Genomic DNA, 19,359 nt, shown 5'->3' on the forward strand with positions numbered 1-19,359 from the left:
CTTCCCACCATAAGCTCCATATCAGATATCAACGAAGCACACACGACATTGTTCACTCGTCAGGCCCTTAGCAACCAAAACAATGGAGGTGGAAGTGAAGCTCCGCCTCTCAGACGCCTCCGCACACCAAAAGCTCACCGACCTCCTCTCCCCCTTCCACGTCCAAACCTTAATCCAAGAAAACATCTTCTTCGACGGTTCCAGCGCCGAACTCTCCTCCAACCGCGCCATACTCCGCCTCCGCTTCTACGACGGCGTTTCGCCCTGCGTCCTCTCCCTCAAGGCCAAACCAGTCATCTCCGACGGCGTCAGCCGGGTCCAAGAGCTCGAAGAGCCTTTTGACCCGGTCCTCGGCCGCGCCTGCGTGGCGGAGCCGTGGCGGCTCTCTGTCGTCGACTCCTCCGCGCTCTTAAAGCGCGTGAGGGAGGAATACGGGGTCCGAGAGGAAGGGCTAGGGTTTGTGTGCTTGGGTGGGTTTAGGAATGTGAGGGGTCTGTATGAGTGGAAGGGGTTGAAGATAGAGGTGGACGAGAGTAACTATGATTTCGGGACGTGTTATGAGGTGGAGTGTGAGAGCTCGAACCCTGAGAGGGATAAGAAGATTTTGGAGAAATTGTTGGAGGAGAATGGGATTAGGTTTCAATATTCGGAGGTTTCGAAGTTTGCGATTTTTCGGTCTGGGAAGTTGCCGGAGTGAGGCTTTGGACGTTTGATGATACTTGGAATGTAAATTGTGTGATAAATGAAAACTGTGTAATTGAGCTTGAGATGAAGACAATTGAGAAGGTAGATTCTCTGCATTCTTCTTCAATGTGTGGTTTATGCAGAGACTATTTATTGTCTATCATCCTTCATGGAAATAGTAAAGATTATTTATTATGGCTTGCTTGTTCTGTTTTTACCTTTGGCATGATTCCAAGTTTAAGTTTCCTTGCGGAAATGGGATGACAATCTGCAGGGCCCATCTGATTTTGAAAGACTGTCTATGATAAGAATAGATTAGAAAAGAAAATAGATACTGCAACTTCCCAGACCGAAAAATTGCAAACTTCGAACCTCCGAATTGCAAAACCTAGTCCGTTATTCTTCCACAACTAGTTGCGATCAAAACAGGGAAAAAAGAACAAGAAACTACATACTTGCATAAGGTAAGATAAGTTGCACTTTGAATAGGGTACAAAGTTTAGCAGTGGAGACAACTGGCAGGCCACTCATTTAAGATACATGATCATGAGCCAGTAAATATGGATAACAGAACTCCAGACAACTACAATCGCCACAGGACACATTATAATTTAATAAATAAAAAGAAGAGACGCTTTCTACCACCATAAAAGCAATTGAACGCTCTTATCTTAACAAATATAACATAATAATCAATAAAAAATTTCCAACCTGCCCCAAGTTACTAAAGAAGCAGCCTAAAACATGGTGAACCATTAACTTCACTTCTTTCTTGTCGACGGTAGCTGGTAATGATCCTCTTCATCATCATCATCCTCTTCATCATCATCCTCATCATCGTCATCGTCTTCATCATCGTTATCGTCATCGTCATCGCTTTCTCCATCGCCATTAGCCTCAACCTCAACCTCGTCATCCGAATCCTCTTCATCATCATCGCTCTCTTCTTCTGAATCATCACCATCATCTTCATCATCATCATCACTGTCCTCATCATCATCATCATCGTCATCATCATCCTCTGTTTCACCTGCATCGTTGTTTTCAGCATGAGGCTCTTTCACTTTATTAAGTTCGGACATTGGAAACCTGAAATGCAGTCTCACTCTGAACATAGAGAAAACAATAAAAGAAGGAAATCTAAAAATTCAAACTTTTAAAAATACCCAAAATGCCGTTCCCACCTCTGATATGTTTTCACTGAGTTTTGAAATATGTCATGATCGTCAGGCAAAGACCCAATCTGTTGAAGAACAAACATAAAGCCAAAATGAGACATATATTAAAAAACATAACATGCGTAGAGAAGCGTAAAAATCGCAAAAACAAGCAAGCTGAATATTCAAAATCATGCAGAGGGCAAACAGAAACCTCCACTGAAACCAAGCAGAAAAGTTCCGCATCAGCTAGTGAAGAGAACTCAAAAGAAAGAAGATGGACTGTTAGGAGATACTTATGTCTATCTACGTAATCCCAGAATGGTAATACTTAGAAATATAAGCATTTTTCAATGCTAAAAGAAAATTGAAAAAATGAAGAGAAAATGAACTACAAATAAAGAGAGTAATGTTTCTTTCAGGAAGTAACATCAGAAATGCTCATACAATACATGTTTAGAGAGCAAGATCATCTGAATACTAGTTTCATTACTATAACTAAGATAAGGCTAAACCCATCACCACTAGAGCATGTAACAAATTACTTCCATAAAAATGAGGCCAAACATACTTGCTCATCAAAATTAATTTGCTTCAGCAGAAATGAAGCACCTATGATACGTTTCGAAGAGAAATTAATGCTTCAATTATGGAAAAGAAAACAGTTCAATATGAAAGCTTTACATTTTATCACCCTTTTCCTTTTTGCTGTTGAGAAACTATAAGAAAGAAAAAAGGAACATTTACTTCACCAGTAGATCGTATTATCATACATATTCTCAATCTTGATAATTTCTATGTTTGACAAATTTTCATTTCCACTAAGGATATAAATTAAAAGGGCTTACTGTATTTGGTTATTGAAATTTGAAAATGTTAGGCCCCTAACCTCGGTAGAGCTATTATGCTCTGTTAGACAGGGATTCAACTTTCTGTTATCCTAAGGCTCCATTTGGACATAAGTAGGTTGTTATAATCTAAAACAAACATTTTAACCTTACATTGTTATCTAGATCACTAGATTTGGAATCACTCCATCCAAATGGGTCCTAAAAGTCTCTATAAATTGTCGATTTCATTTGATTACCGAAATCCTAATGTAAACCTACGCATTAAGATAGTCCAAAATGTTTCCTCCAGCCCAGAAAACTATTACAGCAGGATGCCCCAATAAGGAAAAGTAACCAAATTACACAACTTTAAGTCCATACAACTATAACAAAACCTATTCACAAACACTTGTGTATGGGCAACAATTAATGAACAAAAGTATTCTTCAAACTATTATGAACAAAAAACTACCCAGAAAAAGGAATTCCTCATAATTCAATTGCATCAATCATCAATGTATGAACTTCAAGGTAAAGATAATTCACAGAGCCAAAATTAGAGAAAGATGATTTGGGAATGAGTAATGAAGTACCTGCAGAAGTAGTAAAAGAAGAGACTTGTGAGCAAGAAGAGCAGTCTCCACCATCAAAGATTCAACCAAACAGCGCATAATGCCCTTCAAATCATCAGCACTGTGGCAGAAACTCTGGATCTCCATTGCACTAAAACTGTATGTAAATGTGTAGGAAATAATACAGATAAGTTATAGGGAGACAGAGAGGAGCGGTGGAGGCCGTTTTGGGAAGTGCGTCGAGCTTCTGGCGTAGCGTGGGCTATGTTTGGCCAAAAGAAAGATCAGGATTTTGACTTACTTTTGTTTCCTCTTGGTCTTCGACTTGGAGCGGCTGAGATCGTTTTTATTTATTAATTTATAATTTCTTTTTGGTGGGAGCTGTAGTAAGATGTTGAAAAGCTAGGAATTCAAGAGCCAGTTGGCAAGGACCATAGTTATTGAGAGTGGAGGCTAGTTTAGTAAATGGATCTGGATTAAATTGAAATTAGTTCTTATGAATCTCACTTATCTAGGTGGGTAAGACACAATATTGGTTTATCAATGACTAGATATTAGTCCAATTTAAATAAATAGTGCAGTCTAGGCCAAGACACCAAATGAGACTTGATGACTTTTGTCCTATTTTTTCAATATTTAGAAATATAACCACTCGAAAGCAAATAATTAAAAAAAAGGTTCTACTAGCTTCCCTTTTCTCTTTCAAACCTCTTTTCCTTACCTCCACACTTATTTCCTCATTCCCCATCTACTGGATTTAGAGTTTTAATTGTGAGGAGGTTACTTGTGTCTAGATTTGCTTGAATTTGTGGTTTTGTTGGTTGGTGTTTTAGTTGTAAGGTGAGGCTGCAATCTCAGTGGTGTTCTCTGTCTCTAAGATGGAGACGATGTTTGTGATAACAGTTGAGAAGGAGAATGTCAGAGAATGAATTGTAGACTTTTCTTATTATCAGAACCATTCGTACAATTATTACAAGCTTATATAGGAGCTTAACTAACTAACAATTTGCTAACAATTCTAACAGAGAGCACGTGCCTTGCACATGATTTGATAAGAGTCTAACTAACAAAATCTTTACTGTTAACATTCCCCCTTGAACCTAACCAAGTTCCTCTGAGTTAGATGGACTACCAAGTCTCAAATTTCGACAATGTTGTACAAAAATGGGACTGTGAAGACCCTTGGTACATTTATCGGCAAGCTGTTCCTTTGTTGGAATGTATTGCACAGTTAAATCCTTCTTTTGCAAACACAGTAGAAATTTATGTCAAGATGTTTAATTCTCGAGTGATATACCAGTTTGAACTCAGTGCTAAGGCAGACAAGTTATCACAATTAAGAAGAGGAGGTTGAGGCAAATAAACTTTCAAATCCTGCAACACATTTCTAACCCAAGACAAATCTGCAGAGGTATTTACAAGAACTCTATACTCAGCCTCTGTTGAACTTCTTGATACACAACTTTGTTTCTTAGATTGCCATGAGAGATTGGATTCTTTCCTAAAAACACCACAAATCCAGTAGTCAACCTCAGTGTATTAATGTCCCCTGCCCAGTCTGCATCACTGTAGGCAGTCAACTCCCAAGGGTCACTGGTGAAACTGATCCTATACTTCATAGTGCCTTGAACATATCTGTCTTTGAGACCTGAGTGTGAGGCTTGCAAGGAGTAGGACAAGCTCGACACGTACTCATACCAGCTCTTTTCAATAAGTCTTTGGCATATTTAACTTGATTGACAAAAATATCTCTTACTACACAATATGAAATCTGTAACCCTAAGAAGTAGGTTAGTCTTCCCATATCTTTCATTTCAAGAACAGAACTGAGATCATCAACCACATGCTGAACTAACTCATCATTTGATCCCATGAGAATGATATCATCGACATATAACAAAAGCACTACAATATATTGCCATCTGTTGGAAGTGTGGAAGTCCCACACTCAGTGAATAGAAGTTGGGCCAAATAGAAGCCAATTAAGCTTCAAAATCGATTTGGGCATTGAGGGTAAAAATACGAGCACTTTCAGAAATTCGACATATAACAAAAGCACTATAATATTTAATATTTAATTGTAAAAAATAGGTACTTTCATATTTAAATTAAATTTTTAGATTCGAATTAATAATTTTTTATTAATTCGGATTAGTTTAATTAACTGTTTTCTAACAATTGTGACTCTTCTGATAAGGTTTCAGAAGTTTATTTAAATCAAACAAAGTCTCATTCGTAAAAACACAGAAAAAAAACATTCTACAAGCATTTCACATTGTTTGAGAGGAAAACAAACAAAGTTCGCTAGATTCTAAGTCCTAGTGCTAGGGCTTAGAATACAAATAGTTGAATCCTGGGAGGCAATCACTTGTAGAACTTCAAGCACTGAGAATGGGTGAAATTACTGTATTTAGGAAATTGCATCAAATATGCAAGCTTCTATCTCGAATCCAAGTCAATTTCATTTATTATTTGTTTACTATATTTTGAATTACAGTTTGTTATAAATACAATTTCGTTGGTTTATATATATATATAGTCATTCTAATTAGTCACTAATTGTTGTTTTTCCAACACCATCATGCTTCATAAACAGACTGGGATCGGAGTGTGAGGACTTAACAACCTATGGCTAGTAAGTAACCAATGAATTTGGCATTCCATGCCCTTAGAGCCTATTTCATGCCATATAGAGATTTTTGAAGCTTGCAAACAATATCAAGATGAATTGAATCCTCAAAACCTTGTGGTTGGCGCATGTAGACTTCCTCCTCAAGGTCGTCATGCAAAAATACATTTTTGACATCTAGCTGCCTCAATTTCCATTTATTCATTGCAGTAATGCTCAAGATAAGTCTCACTGTGGTATGCCTGACCACATGACTAAACGTCTCTCTAAAGTCGAATCCTGGCTCTTGACTAAAGCGTTGAGCTACTAGTTGAGCCTTGTGTTTAGCAACTGAACCATCAAATTCTTTTTAATTTTAAAAATACATTTGCTACCTACTATGTTCTTGTTACTAGGATTAGGAACAAGAAGCCAGGTGCCTTGCATATGCAAAGCATCAATTTCTTCTTGCATTGCCTTCTGCCAATGAGAAGAGGAAGCTGCAACCTTATAGCTTACTGGTTCATCCATATCCACAATATAATTAAAACAAGTGTAATAGCCCTAACACTCAGGGTGAAATTCCCTAGAATGGCCAACTGATCTGTTTCTTAATACTCAAACACCACAACAGGATTGAAATACTGTAACAATTTTGTAAGCAAAAATTCCAGAACACACAGCAGAATAAATTCAAATAAAAAAGCAAACAATTGCACAAGGGACACACGATATGTTGACGTTGTAAAAAACCTCAAGATGAGGAAAACAACTGCGGGCACTATGCTAGAGAACAAATCACTATGAGAAAGAATACAAAAAGGTCTTACAAGTCTCAACTCACAATACTAAAGCTCACAAGACAGACTTGCCTACTCGCCTTTGCTACTCAACCCAACCAGTGATCTTGTCTTCCTTCGTCAACAAGAGATGGCACAACTCTGGTCTCTGCTGCTCACACCTCAAGGCACGATTGCTGATCACCAACATGCATAATGCTCATGAACTCACACATATATGAAAAGATGATGATTTAATCACTCATGGAGGCTAACAAGGAACAGCCACATGAGTTTTCAATATAAACTCTCAAACCCCTCTCTGCAAATCTTTTGTCGTTCTTTTTCTTTTCAACATTGCAGACACACAAAACAAAATGGCTAAGTTCCTTTCTTGTATTACACACTTAAAACTAGGTCAGAGACCAAAAAAGGCTTTTGGCAAAAATGTGCTTTTTAACAAATAAATTATTTCTTTAAAACAAATAAAGCCACTTAATTAAAAACCCAGCCGTAAAGACAAAAGAACCCATTTGCTTAAATAAGCACCAAACTAAAGAATATAAAACCATCGTTAAAACTCACTGATGTATGGCACTGGATTATGTAAAGCTGAAATCATATATCAGTCTTATACATCTAACAACCACTTTTGATGATCTTGCAAATATGCAAATATGAAAGGATGGATGCAAAACATAACTTGGCATTGTCTCTGAGCCACACTGATCCAGGATAGCAGGACGTCACTTGAAAACTGTAGGTTACACTCAAAGACCTACTCTATGTTTTTGTAACAGGAAATTACCAATATACCAAAAATTGGTCCTAACAGAGGGAACTGTCTCTGTTGAACTAACAGAATCTTTACAGTTAACAGTCTGTGATGGCGGTGGCAACAATGCGGTAGTAGCTCTGTTGTTGTTTGTTTGCAGTTTTCTTATTTTGTAATAATTGCATCAACTCCTTGTGAGTTGGGTATTTGATTGTTTTCTAGTCTCTACTTGTATTTTGTACTTATTAGAGTTAAAAGTTGTAGTTGTATTGGTATATTTTGGCGCTGTGGTTCATGTCTGGTTTGTTCAACCATGCAGCTTTTATGCCAAAATTTCTTTGGGTTTTTTGTGGCATGTATCTGGATTAACCATATGTGGTTACTATGCTTCGATATTTGTATCACCCTTTTATGAGCATTTGTATTTGCCCTTGTGGCTGATGGTCTTTGTACCTAATTTATGAATACAATTATCACTTTTCTCTTAAAAAAAATAAAATAAAAAGAAATATAACCGCTCGAGCATCCTTGAGCAACGCTTGGACCACTTTAATTAGCAACACTCAATCCACTCGAGTGGCTAAAAGTCTTGGATTAAGTTTTGATATACCCCCTGAAAGTGTATTTGAGTCTCACTTTGCCCCATGAAACTCATTTTGTATCATTGTACCCTATTTTTCACACATACTTATCTCACTTACCCAAGGCCGGCCCTGGCTTCTGGTTGGCCCTAGGCAATAAACTAAATGAGGCCCCTTCCTTAGTATACAATTGCGAGAAAACAACAAATAAAAAATAATTTTACGTACCGCATAGAGCGCATGAATAATGATTTTAAGATAAACAACTATAAAGCATAATCCTACCTGGTCAATTATAAAGCAGAGTCTAAGTCTCTTAACAACAAAGTCATTGTCTGTGTATAATCTGAAAATTGAAAAAATAGATTGATGGATAGGAACAAATATAAATAAAAAAATTATAAACATGATTACCTTTTCAGTTTCTTATGTTCCTCCCCTCTTGGTCATCATCAATCTCAAAGACAATTTGTGAGTCTTTTAGTGTGAGATTGATTCTTTGGGTCACAATATGATATGAGAAAAAAAGGATGAGAGAAACTGAAAATAATGGATAGATTGAAGAGAGAAGAGGAAAACGGAGAAAAATAGGGTGGTGGATTATTAAGAGATGGGTGGATTAAATAGAGTTCTTCTATGGAAAAACTAACTAGGAGAGGAATTGCCTTCTGGGAAGAGGAATCACCTTCCTCAAGCACATGTTGTTTCTGTTTCTACGTGGGAAATGAAGAAACCTTCTGGGAAGAGGAAACAAAGAAACCTAATTTAATGGCATGTTGTTTCTGTTTTTTTTATTTTTAAAATAAATCAATTGGACAATAGTATATATATAATATATAAACATTTGGGGCCCCTTAATTGGAGGCCCATGACCAAGAGAAATTATAGAGTGATACTATATCACTACGTCAGCTGATGATACTCCCACTCAAAATCTGCCACATGTATTTTTTTTAAAATAAATAAAATATATTTTACAACTGGACTTTGGCTTACAACTTTACCCTTCAACTTTAATGACCCTAACCCTTTCCCCCTCTGGCTTCCCTGTGCTATGCCTCTGCTATCGACGCCACACAACCCTCTTCCCTTTCCCCTCTCAGCCACCCACCCTGGCCTTCCCTACCACTCCAATATTCCCACCCCCTCTCTCTCCCTCTCATTTTCGGTGAAAAGTTAAACCCATTAATAAAAAAGCCAAAAATCTTAAAAATATGTGCAAACCCATTAAACATGAAACCATAAATCTTGAATAAATAAAAACCACTAGTGAAAGAAGGGAAGATTGACGTTATGTGTCAGGACCTGATCCCAATTCCCTTTGGAATTCGAACCAAGCCCTGTGCGTGTCCGACATCTGGCAACTGTCGGGCACAAATGACCATTTTACCCTTTCTGCTACAGTTACAATGAAAACTTTCCCTGGACTTCTGCCGAAAATTCGGCAGAGTCTCCCCTGTATTTTTGACCAAACCCAAAATCTTCTACCTGTTAAACAATCAAATAAATCCACACCAACTGCCAGAATAAAATAACCAAGTATTCACAGCTCCAGTTTTCCACTAAAACTAGATATCAGAGCATTTTCTAAAGTTTATAGGGTTTCAAGGACTTTTCCACAAAACTCTACCTTACTTGGTGGCGCGGAAGCTAGGAATGGCCCGGTGGTGGATCCTGCGCCCTTCTACGGCCTGGGGGCGAAAAACAGGTTGAAAATTTGTGAGTGGACCAAACATAAAAACATAAGGTTCTTAAAAACAGTTTGTAATCATAGTAACCCCCATGGTAAAATAACTTGATAAGTAAAGCTAAAGTTCACCTGTATTTAATATAAGGTCTTCATCTAAATATATATATATACATATATAATCGTATGTATATAAATTCGTGAAACTGAATAATTATATGGAGATATAAATATGCACAAATAATGAGAAAACTGATATAAAATGATTGAATTTAATAGCTGCATAAAAGTGCTCAAATTCCTTTAAAACTACCACCTAATTGTACCCTTGTCAATCCGTCAATTCCCCTGGCAGGTCTCGGGCGACACGCAGTCTATCCGAGCCGCAAACTGGCAGGATACAGGGGACTATGGTCAGCCTGATCCGCCGGCAGGTCCTCGATGACACCAAGTCAGCTCGAGTCGCTCTGGCAGGATGCAGGGGACCGTAGTCAGCCTGATCCGCAATCCTGGCAGGTATCGGGGACATAAAGTCAGCCGAGCCGCAATCCTGGCAGGTCTCGGGACACCAAGTCTGCCGAGCCGCAAATCCTGGCACTCACGGTCCGAGCGTCCCCGAAACTCGTGATGCAAGTCAAGTGCACTGACTGAACTGTAAACAGACTGGATGTCTGTAGACATCGGTCCGTCTGAGGGTAATCACCAAATAAAAAGGCGGGTACATGGTGGTTCTAAAATAACTATTTTAGAAAACCTGATAATTCTCTGTAATCTGATAAATCTGAGTTAAGCTGCTATTTCTGTATCACAAATCTCAAGTCTGCTGCTCAACTAAGTAATATAAAAGTAAAGATATTTTACGCTACAATTCATGGTCGGAACACATGCAATAACACTTATTCAAGATCAAATACTGAAATTTATTCAGATAAACTCATTTATAAAAACTTATTTATATAAAATCAATATAAAATCATTTACGTAAACTCATTTATATAATCATTTATATAACTTATTTATATAAAATCCTTTATGAAAGAAAGTCCACTCACAGTTGGTCCGAGCTAGCTGGACCTTTTGAAGGTCCCTCCTGTGGGTCGATCGGACCTCTGGTGCCTGATTAACCAAGAATAGTAAATTAATAAACTGCTCAATAAAAAGAATTTAAATTAAACACCCTGCCCCCGGCTCCTAGAAATACGTGCATTCATTTTAAGTTACTCCTATGCCCACATTAGCCTTTCTGACACTTAGAACGGTCTTGGAAAACCCGATGCTTAACTGAGCGATAAGCTGCCAGATCGGCCGATCCGGGACCCGTGGGGTCCACGATCTCCAATGGCCAATCTGGGTTTCTCTGAAGGTTCCTCATAGAGAAGGAACCATGTTCCGCGAATTTGGTCCGAAACGGAAGGTCGGATTGCCCAAAATCGCATTATCGCTTAAAATCCAAACCCTAGCCCCAGGGTTCGCAATTTCGAGTATCCGGGACTCCGATTCGCAATCCGTCGAATCCTACACGATCCTGGAATCATGTAGTACGACATATCCAAAATTGAGTGCGATCCAACGATTTGACGACACTGCACCCAAGGATCGCGCGATATGGAAAATCCGTTCGGGGCTCAAACGGACTCCGAATCGAGATCCGCAAAATCCTACGCGCTCGTGACGACACGAGGATCACAAAATTACACAGAGTCACTTCACCCCCCTCGCCCACGCGCCGCCACAAGCACGGGCAGATTGGGTGTCCAAAGCGATTTTGGGTTGTCGGAAAATCTCGAAACCAAGACTCCAAACTCCTATCCTAGGTAAAACACCCCATTTGGAGTCACTTTTGTTCTTGGACATACCTCAAAAAGTGGCCGGAAATGGCCGATCAAGGCGGCCGAAGTTTTGGCCAATTTTCAAGTTGAAAATCGAACGTTCTAGAGCCAAAATCGATCGAAACCCATACATCCATCAGTTAGAACACGAAAAATAGCTGAGAAATCATACCTTACTCGATCGATTTGGTGGAGAATTGAGGGAGAACGAGGAGCTCAAAGTTCGAACTGGAAAATCGGCAAAAATGGCAGATTCCGGCGAGCTCCAGCCACGGCAAGGGCGGCGACGGGTCAGGGAAGGACGGCGGTTGAGTGGTGGTCAGTTTGGTACCAATGGCGGAGATCGGCTCCACCTGTAGTGGCCGGGGCGGCGGTGAGAAGGCTCGGAGGTCGCTGGTGCGACGTGATCGGGAGGAGAGAGAGAGAGAAGAGAGAAATAAGGAGTGAGAAGGAGAAAAGGGATAAAAATCTGACTTTTTGACCAAATTACCATTTTGCCCTTCGCGGTATTTTGATCGTATTTTCTTTGTTACAACTCCAATTCGAGTCTACTCTGTGTCTACGAACTCATTTCGCCATGCTCTACGCAACGACGCAAGCGAAATTGCCAAATTATTTCTCGATCAAAAAGTCAACTTTTTTCCTATTAAATAATGCGAGGGCAAAATTGTCTTTTTGCTAGAAGATATTAATCCTACTTTTTAGATATTTTGTTACTTTTTTAGATATTTTGTTTTGGGTTATTACATTATGGGCAACCAGGAATTAATTGTGTTATAGAGCAAGTCATTGGGGCGGGGCTTGATGAAGGATATCCGCCAAAAATCTCCCCATTCTACATCAGATTCTTCTTCTTCTTCCTCACCATCTTCATTATCAGCTTTCATTCAAGGTCTTTTTAAAAGAGCAAGAAGTGAAATTTTCAGAGATTACCCATCTTCTTTAGCTTCAAGGGTGTCTCCAAAGATAAAATGGTAGAGTTTGACTAGATTTTGTTTATGGGTTTTGAGTCATTTGACAATAAAAGTTCTTTAGATTCATTAACTATGAAGACAGTGAAGGCTGGGGTAGGTGGCGAGAGAGAAGGGAAGACGTGTGGTGTTGCAGATACCAGGCATAGCGTAGGGAAGAAGACGGTGGACAAGGAAGACGGGCGGGAGGGGTTTGGGTGATTAAAGTTAAAGGGTAAAGTTGGAAGTCAAAGTCCAGTTGTAAAATATATTTTATTTATTTTTAAAAAATACATATGGCAGATTTTGAGTGGAAGTATCACCAGCTGACGTGGTGATACAGTATCACTCTATAATTTCTCTTGGACCAAGGCCCCTTCTCGCCCACCCCAAGGCCGGCTCTACACTTACCTTATTTTCCAAAAATATTAATTAAAAATTTAAATTAAATTAAATATTAAAAACGTTAATATATTTATAATGTTTGGGAGATGGGTAAGGCTTGGGGGTGGGGGTGAGAGTGGTTTGGGTAGTTGGGGAGAAAAAAAATTAGAGAGACCATTTTCCCTGGAGAGAGAGAGAGAGAGAGAGAGAGAGAGAGAGAGAGAGAGAGAGAGAGAGAGGCTCAGAGTGGGTCGAGGAGGGGGCCTCAGGTTTGCATCGCAAGTAACTAAGAGATATAGAGAGAAAAGGAGGACAAGGCAGAGGGGGAGGGGTAGGGGTGGGGATGCAGTTTTTTGTTTTAATCTTCTTTTTATAAAAAAAATTAATAATTTTCTTTACATTTTTTTTTTTGGATTTTAAGTTTCAAGTTATTTTTAATATTTAATTTGATTTAAAATTTTTAAATTGATTTATTTTTTATTAATATTTTTCAAAAAATAGGGTAAAGCCAGACAAGTAGCTAGATGGAGTGTCAAAAAAGTTAATTAATTATTTAAAAGGTCAGCATAGTCGGGTTGAAATTTGTGGCTTGAAAATTAATATTCTACAGAATTGGGATCTTTGGCTCAATTATGGAGCGTCCCAGTCTAATTGGCTTGAAGTTGGAAATCAGGTACCTAATTTAATGGACTTTAGAGTATTTAAAGTTTCATTTTTTATGTTGCGTTGGAGTCATTGACTTGGAGTTTTGCTCTGCACACCAAGGCTATAACACACAAACCATTCTGCATTTCTTACTTCATCATACATCTCTTCAATTTGTTTTTCTATTATCAAGGGCCAATTTCCTACGCCAACAATGGCTGATGCACTGGTTTATGTAGTTCTACAACAATTGGCTTCAACAACATATCAGCAAATAGAAAAAGAGGTGAAATTGGTCTTGGATGTTAAGAAAGAAGTTGCAAAAATCACCAGCAATCTCAAAGCTATTCAAGCCGTTCTCGATGATGCAGAGAAGAGGCAAGTGAAGGAAGCCGTCGTGGGAGATTGGTTGGATAAGCTGACAGATGTATCGTACGAGATGGACGACGTGCTGGACGAGTGGAACACTAAAATTTTGATGCAACAAGTTGACAACCAAGAAGAAGAAGGTGATATAACTCTTCTTGTTACCAAGAAGAAGGTACGTTTGTTTATTCCCTTCCATTGCTTTTGTTTTGGCCATGTCAGTCGAGTAATTCTTCGTCGTGACATTAAGCTTAAGCTAAAAGATCTGAATAACAAGTTGACTGAGATTGCTAAAGAACGAAAAGCATATAAGTTTCAACACACAGAAGGAAGAGTTGAACAACCTGAACGGCAAAAAAGTTCATCGTTTGTTGATATATCTAAGACATTTGGCCGAGAAAATGAAAAAGATATTATAGTAAGCAAGTTGTTGAGTGAGAGTAGTCAAGAAATTGTAAGGGGTCCCCTTGTTATCCCCATTGTGGGGATGGGAGGAATGGGAAAGACAACTCTTGCACAACTAGCCTATAATGATGAAAATGTAAAAGCGCATTTCGAAAGGAGAATATGGGTTTGTGTCTCTGATCCTTTTGATGAGATAAAGATTGCCAAGGCCATCATTGATGGTAATGGAACCCCAAACTCAGATGAATTGGAAGCTTTCTTGCAATGTATGTCAAAATCTATAGAAGGGGAAAAGTTCCTTCTTGTCCTAGATGATGTGTGGACTCAAGACCACAGAAAGTGGGAACAATTAAAGTTACCTTTGCTGAAAGGTGCTATGGGTAGTAGAATATTGGTGACCACACGAAAAGAGGAAGTTGCTATTATGATGGGAGCAAAGATGAGCCACAGGATCCATTTGAAGCAATTGAGTGAAGAATCATGTTGGTCCTTATTTTATCACCTTGCATTCTTTGACAAGGAAGAAGATGAATCTAATGTGTTTGAAGCTATTGGTAAGGAAATTGTCAAAAAGTGTAAGGGTTTGCCTCTTGCTGCAAAGGCTTTAGGTAGTCTCATGCGCTTTAAGAAAACTAAGAAAGAATGGCAAGATGTCTTGCACAGTGAGATATGGGAACTTGAAGAGGTTGAACAAGAAGTTTTTCAACCGTTATTTCTAAGTTATTATGATTTGGCGTCGAGGGTCAAACGTTGTCTTTTGTATTGTGTTATTTTTCCAAAAGATTATGAGTTCAATAAAGATAATTTGATTGAGTTGTGGATGTCACAAGATTATCTTAGTTTGGAAAGAAACCAAGAAAAGGAAATAGTAGGTGAAAACTGTTTCAATAACTTAGTAATGCGGTCGTGGTTTCAAGATTTTAAGGAAGATGACGACGGCAATATTACCGTCAAAATGCATGATATTGTGCATGACTTTGTGCAGTTTCTTAACCGACAGGAATGTTACATAATGGAGGTTAAGGATGCTAACAAGAGAATTGAGCTACCAAGTGATAAGGTCCGCCATTTGACCTTAATCCTTGCATCGGATGATCAATTTGCATGTCCTGTTCCTCCTATTTCATTTGACCATTGCAAAGTTCTGCGCACCCTGTCATGTTTCGATTCAAGAATAACTACCTTAGACCGAGATCTCATTTTGCAGTTGAAATGTCTTAGGACTTCAAATTTGAGTGGTAACAAAATCAATGAACTTCCAAAGGAGATTGGCGAGTTGATACATTTGAGGTACATTGATTTGTCTGGTAATAATCATCTGAAGGAATTACCAAATACTCTGTGTAATTTATACAATCTACAGACCTTGCGCCTCACTGGATGCAGGCACCTTGCAAAACTACCTAAGGCCATAGGGAAGCTGATTAACTTAAAGCATCTTCATATTAAGAACTGTTATAAGTTGAAGTACTTGCCAAAAGGGATTGGGAGATTAAGAAGTCTGCAGGTATTAGATGGGTTTAGTGTATGTGCTGCTGACAACAGTGAAACACTCCAGTTAGGTGATCTGGGAATCTTGGACAAGCTTCAGGGTAGCCTTTTTATCAAAGGGCTGGGGAATGTGAGAGACGCTAGTGAGGCTGAGAAAGCACAATTAGCGAATAAAAGACACATCCTTTGTTTGGAACTAGATTTTTCGAATGGAGATAAGCGACGACAAGGAGAAAGAGATGGAGAAATGCTGAGTTTCTTAGAACCACCTCAAAGTTTGGAATTTTTAAGCATTAGTTGTTACTGTGGTGGCACCTTCAGCTCTCCCAACTGGATGATTTCTCTACCTAATTTGAGAACCCTTGTTCTTCGTTCTTGGAAAAATTGTGATTTTTTGCCTCCTCTTGGGAAATTGCCGTCCCTTCAAACACTGAGCATAGATGATATGCCTAGTGTGAGAAAGGTTGGAGCTGAATTTTTGGGAATAGAAGAAACTTCAGCATTGTTAAAATCATCCTCACCAACTGTTTCATTCCCAAAATTGAAAAAGCTCAGCTTCTCTGGAATGTGTAGTTGGGAAGAATGGGAAGGAGTGGGAGGGTCTGCGGAAGAGGATTCTGAAGTTAGAATAATGCCATGCCTTTCTTCATTGGATATTCTTAAGGCAGACAGCCTACAAACTCTGCCCGACTTCCTGCGAAAGACACCACTGCGCGATTTGACTATCTATAAATGCTCTATATTTCTTGAACACAGTTGCCAAGAACGCAGAGGAGAGGAGCATCTCAAGATTTCTCACATCCCAAACATCGAAATTAACTATAACAGTGTTCGAGAAGACGGAGTTTGGATCCAGCAAGAGGATGAAACCGAGGAAACTGATAGTTCTGACTCTGATGAGGATGATGATGGGATTGCACGAGAATAGGATGTCGTGTATTACAAGTCATCTTAGCTGCATTTCCATAGGTGCTCTGCCAATCCCCTGTTCACTCCTTCTGGTAAAAAACTAAGCACTTATTTGTGTATTGATATACTTGATTACCATATTTAATTACTTTTCAGTAGTTTGTGGGTTTGAGCTGCCCAATAATAACAATTTAAGGTGAATACTATATGCGGAAAATGATTATCTATGGTCATTTAAATAGCAGCAAGTATTGCAAGCATCCATTTGGGAGGCAGAATTTAAAGTTGCAGTGGCTGGAGTCCCCAAGACATGATGCCCTTCTGGTATTTGTTACGCGCAAAATTTAATTGTAAACTTGACTGCATATGCTCCATGTCGAAATGAAAATTCCGAATTAATCTCTAGGTAGTATGGAATTGATTTTCATTTAATTCTAGTTGACAATTCCCTTAATCAATGATCTTCTGCAGAAGAACATCACCATGCTTCATGCACAGATCATTCTGAAGCATAAAGAATTAAAAACGGCAATGGAGTTGACAAGTCCCTTAATACAGGTTTAACATTTTGACAAGTCATTTCTTCTTGCTGCAATCCAATGGTTACAAGTGTTGGTTGCTGAACTGTCAAATTATGATTGAACCAAGCTGGAAAAACCAATTATTTGCATTTTGATTAACAGATCCTAAGTAGGATTTTCAAGTGGTGCAACATCATCAAGGAATTTGGTCCAGCATTCTGGCAAACATTTGACTGATTGATGAGGCTCTTACCTAAGCTAGGTAACTGGTTTTCGGTATCTTCTGTAATCTTATTCCTATGATGTAGTTTAAAGGCTCAAATTTAAAGTTACTGGTTATGAAATTCAAATGTTACTAGGTTGTGATATCGAAAGCCCATGTCATAGGCATGGGATTTTGTTATTTCAGTGGCTGAAGCTTTTCATGGCATGGAAGCTGATTTGGATGCTTTACCCGGAAACAGAATGGGACTGGAAGTTTATGTGGGAGCTGCATCTTCTCCTAAGCTACTTCTGCTGGCTCATTTGTTTTGGCATGCTCCCATAACCAATGAGCTGTGAGAGGACTACTTTCAACAAGGGGATAAAAAAAAAAAAAAAAAAATGACATGAACAAGACTCATATTAACACAAATTGGATCCCGCCAGCCCCCTTCCCCCTCCTAATCTGAAGGATGGCAGCACCGATGCCCCTGAATTTTCTCACTTTTCTGATGAGTTGATGCACACACAAGGCTTAATCAAGGAATTGGCCGGCTCAAATGTTTTATATTACAATGTCATACAACTACCTTTTTGGGGGGACAATGTCAATATACAATTACTAGATGTATGGCTGACTAGAATTTAGAGAGCAAAACGTGCATTTATGTATTGGTGAAGGTATCTCTATGAAATTAAAAATGTAAAGAAATCTTCGATCTATGGCGTGTCATGCATCACCTCTATGTGTTGGTAGCCTGTACATGTCATGTTTTATTATATAAATGTAACGTCTAGAAAGACAAGTTGGCAAGTTAGACTACGGTAAGCTGATAAACTGGTCAACAAAGGTGGAGTATAATTATTTAACTGGTAAACAAAGTTGTACCTCAAAGGGAAAAAAAAGGTAAACAAAGTCTTTCCGAAGCATCCTTTTGATAAGTAGGAGACGTTGCAAACACTTCTGTACAACCTTTTCATAAAATGCATAACCAAATGAAAAAAAAAACTTCCTCATAGAACTTGATCATGTCCTACGCATATCCGAACGAAGGCAGATCACAAGAAATGAAGCTGCTACTAGGCTGGGGTGGGGGCTTGGTTGGCTCCCTAAATTTTCTCATTGTCGTATTGACTTGGGTTGAACCACATAGAAAGGTTTAACAAGGAACCTAAAAACCAGGTAAACTCATTTCTGTTGCTGGTGATTTGGTGAAGGTAGTGTTGATGTGTAACCCTTAAGCTGAAAACCTTGGAGCCAAAGTCACAAAGTCTGTTTTCATTTCATTTTATAAGTTTTAATTTTCTGATATAACCTGAGCCATTGGATCATAGTCCAAGTGGTCTCTTATCTAGCCTAGGATCTAAGTGTCAGATTATGACAAGTGGGATCATCTCATAGGATGATAGGATCAAAGGTTGGGATTTAATCTCTGTGTAAATATGTTAGAGAAGTAGCTCACTTCTCTCTCTCATACGAATATACATGAATAGTGGAATGGAATGGATAGTAATTTCCTGCTTTTCTATTTCAGAGCAACGTTCTCTTTCTCATACTCTCTCTGTGATCTCTTCCTTCCTCCCAAACATCCAAAATACTCAAAACCAATTATTGAAACTATGAATTCTAACATGGCCTCAGAGCCAGGTTCAATTGCTTGAGCTGGGCGTGAATCTGTGAATAGGGAGTCAGAATCGATTCGAGCTGGGTCTGAGCTCCTTCGACGATCGCAGTTGTGATTTCTTGAATCCAATGTCTAATATGGCAGGATCGGGCACTGTTGAGCTTCGCACACCAGTTTTCAATGGAGAAAACTATGAGTTCTGGAGCATTAGGATGAAAATCATTCTAAAATCTCATGGATTGTGGGATCTGGTTGAACATGGTTTCGATGCTTCAGATCCAAAGAAGGAGAAGGAGATAGAAGAGACTAAGGTTGATGAGAAGTCTATGATGGCTTAGCTTCTGATGAAGGATGCTCGTG

General features: G+C 38.8%; 3 protein-coding genes and 1 long non-coding RNA gene across 4 annotated transcripts; 3 read left to right on the plus strand and 1 right to left on the minus strand.

The window, feature by feature from the left end:
- LOC117622765 (triphosphate tunnel metalloenzyme 3-like) lies at positions 1–837 on the plus strand. The gene has a single exon (XM_034353538.1). It carries the CDS (start codon positions 83–85, stop codon positions 695–697), a length of 615 nt encoding a protein of 204 aa, XP_034209429.1. The 5' UTR covers positions 1–82; the 3' UTR covers positions 698–837.
- Positions 838–1,119: 282 nt separating this feature from the next.
- Positions 1,120–3,582, minus strand: LOC117622499 (phosphopantothenoylcysteine decarboxylase subunit VHS3-like). The gene is made up of 3 exons (XM_034353189.1): positions 3,265–3,582; positions 1,869–1,927; positions 1,120–1,773 (listed from the first exon to the last, which is right to left on the minus strand). The coding sequence occupies exons 1-3, from the start codon at positions 3,388–3,390 to the stop codon at positions 1,446–1,448; spliced, it is 513 nt and encodes a 170-aa protein (XP_034209080.1). The 5' UTR covers positions 3,391–3,582; the 3' UTR covers positions 1,120–1,445.
- Positions 3,583–13,595: 10,013 nt separating this feature from the next.
- LOC117621641 (putative disease resistance protein RGA3) lies at positions 13,596–16,671 on the plus strand. The gene has a single exon (XM_034352204.1). It carries the CDS (start codon positions 13,696–13,698, stop codon positions 16,669–16,671), a length of 2,976 nt encoding a protein of 991 aa, XP_034208095.1. The 5' UTR covers positions 13,596–13,695.
- A 199-nt stretch (positions 16,672–16,870) lies between these two features.
- Positions 16,871–18,049, plus strand: LOC117622858. Its single transcript, XR_004585043.1, has 4 exons — positions 16,871–16,976; positions 17,124–17,210; positions 17,336–17,435; positions 17,561–18,049. It is a non-coding gene; the product is annotated as an uncharacterized LOC117622858 (long non-coding RNA).
- Positions 18,050–19,359: the final 1,310 nt, after the last annotated feature.

Source organism: Prunus dulcis, chromosome 3 (genome assembly GCF_902201215.1).
Source record: "Prunus dulcis chromosome 3, ALMONDv2, whole genome shotgun sequence".
NCBI lineage: Eukaryota > Viridiplantae > Streptophyta > Magnoliopsida > Rosales > Rosaceae > Prunus > Prunus dulcis.

Excerpts from the sequence above, each read along its gene's own strand:
- LOC117622765 (XM_034353538.1), top strand. The coding sequence starts at position 83 with ATGGAGGTGGAAGTGAAGCTCCGCCTCTCAGACGCCTCCGCACACCAA.
- LOC117622499 (XM_034353189.1), bottom strand. The coding sequence starts at position 3,390 with ATGGAGATCCAGAGTTTCTGCCACAGTGCTGATGATTTGAAGGGCATT. Across the intron at positions 1,928-3,264 it reads TTCTTTTACTACTTCTGCAG|ATTGGGTCTTTGCCTGACGA; the intron begins GTACTTCATTAC and ends GTTCTTCAACAG. Across the intron at positions 1,774-1,868 it reads TCAGTGAAAACATATCAGAG|GTTTCCAATGTCCGAACTTA; the intron begins GTGGGAACGGCA and ends ACTGCATTTCAG.
- LOC117621641 (XM_034352204.1), top strand. The coding sequence starts at position 13,696 with ATGGCTGATGCACTGGTTTATGTAGTTCTACAACAATTGGCTTCAACA.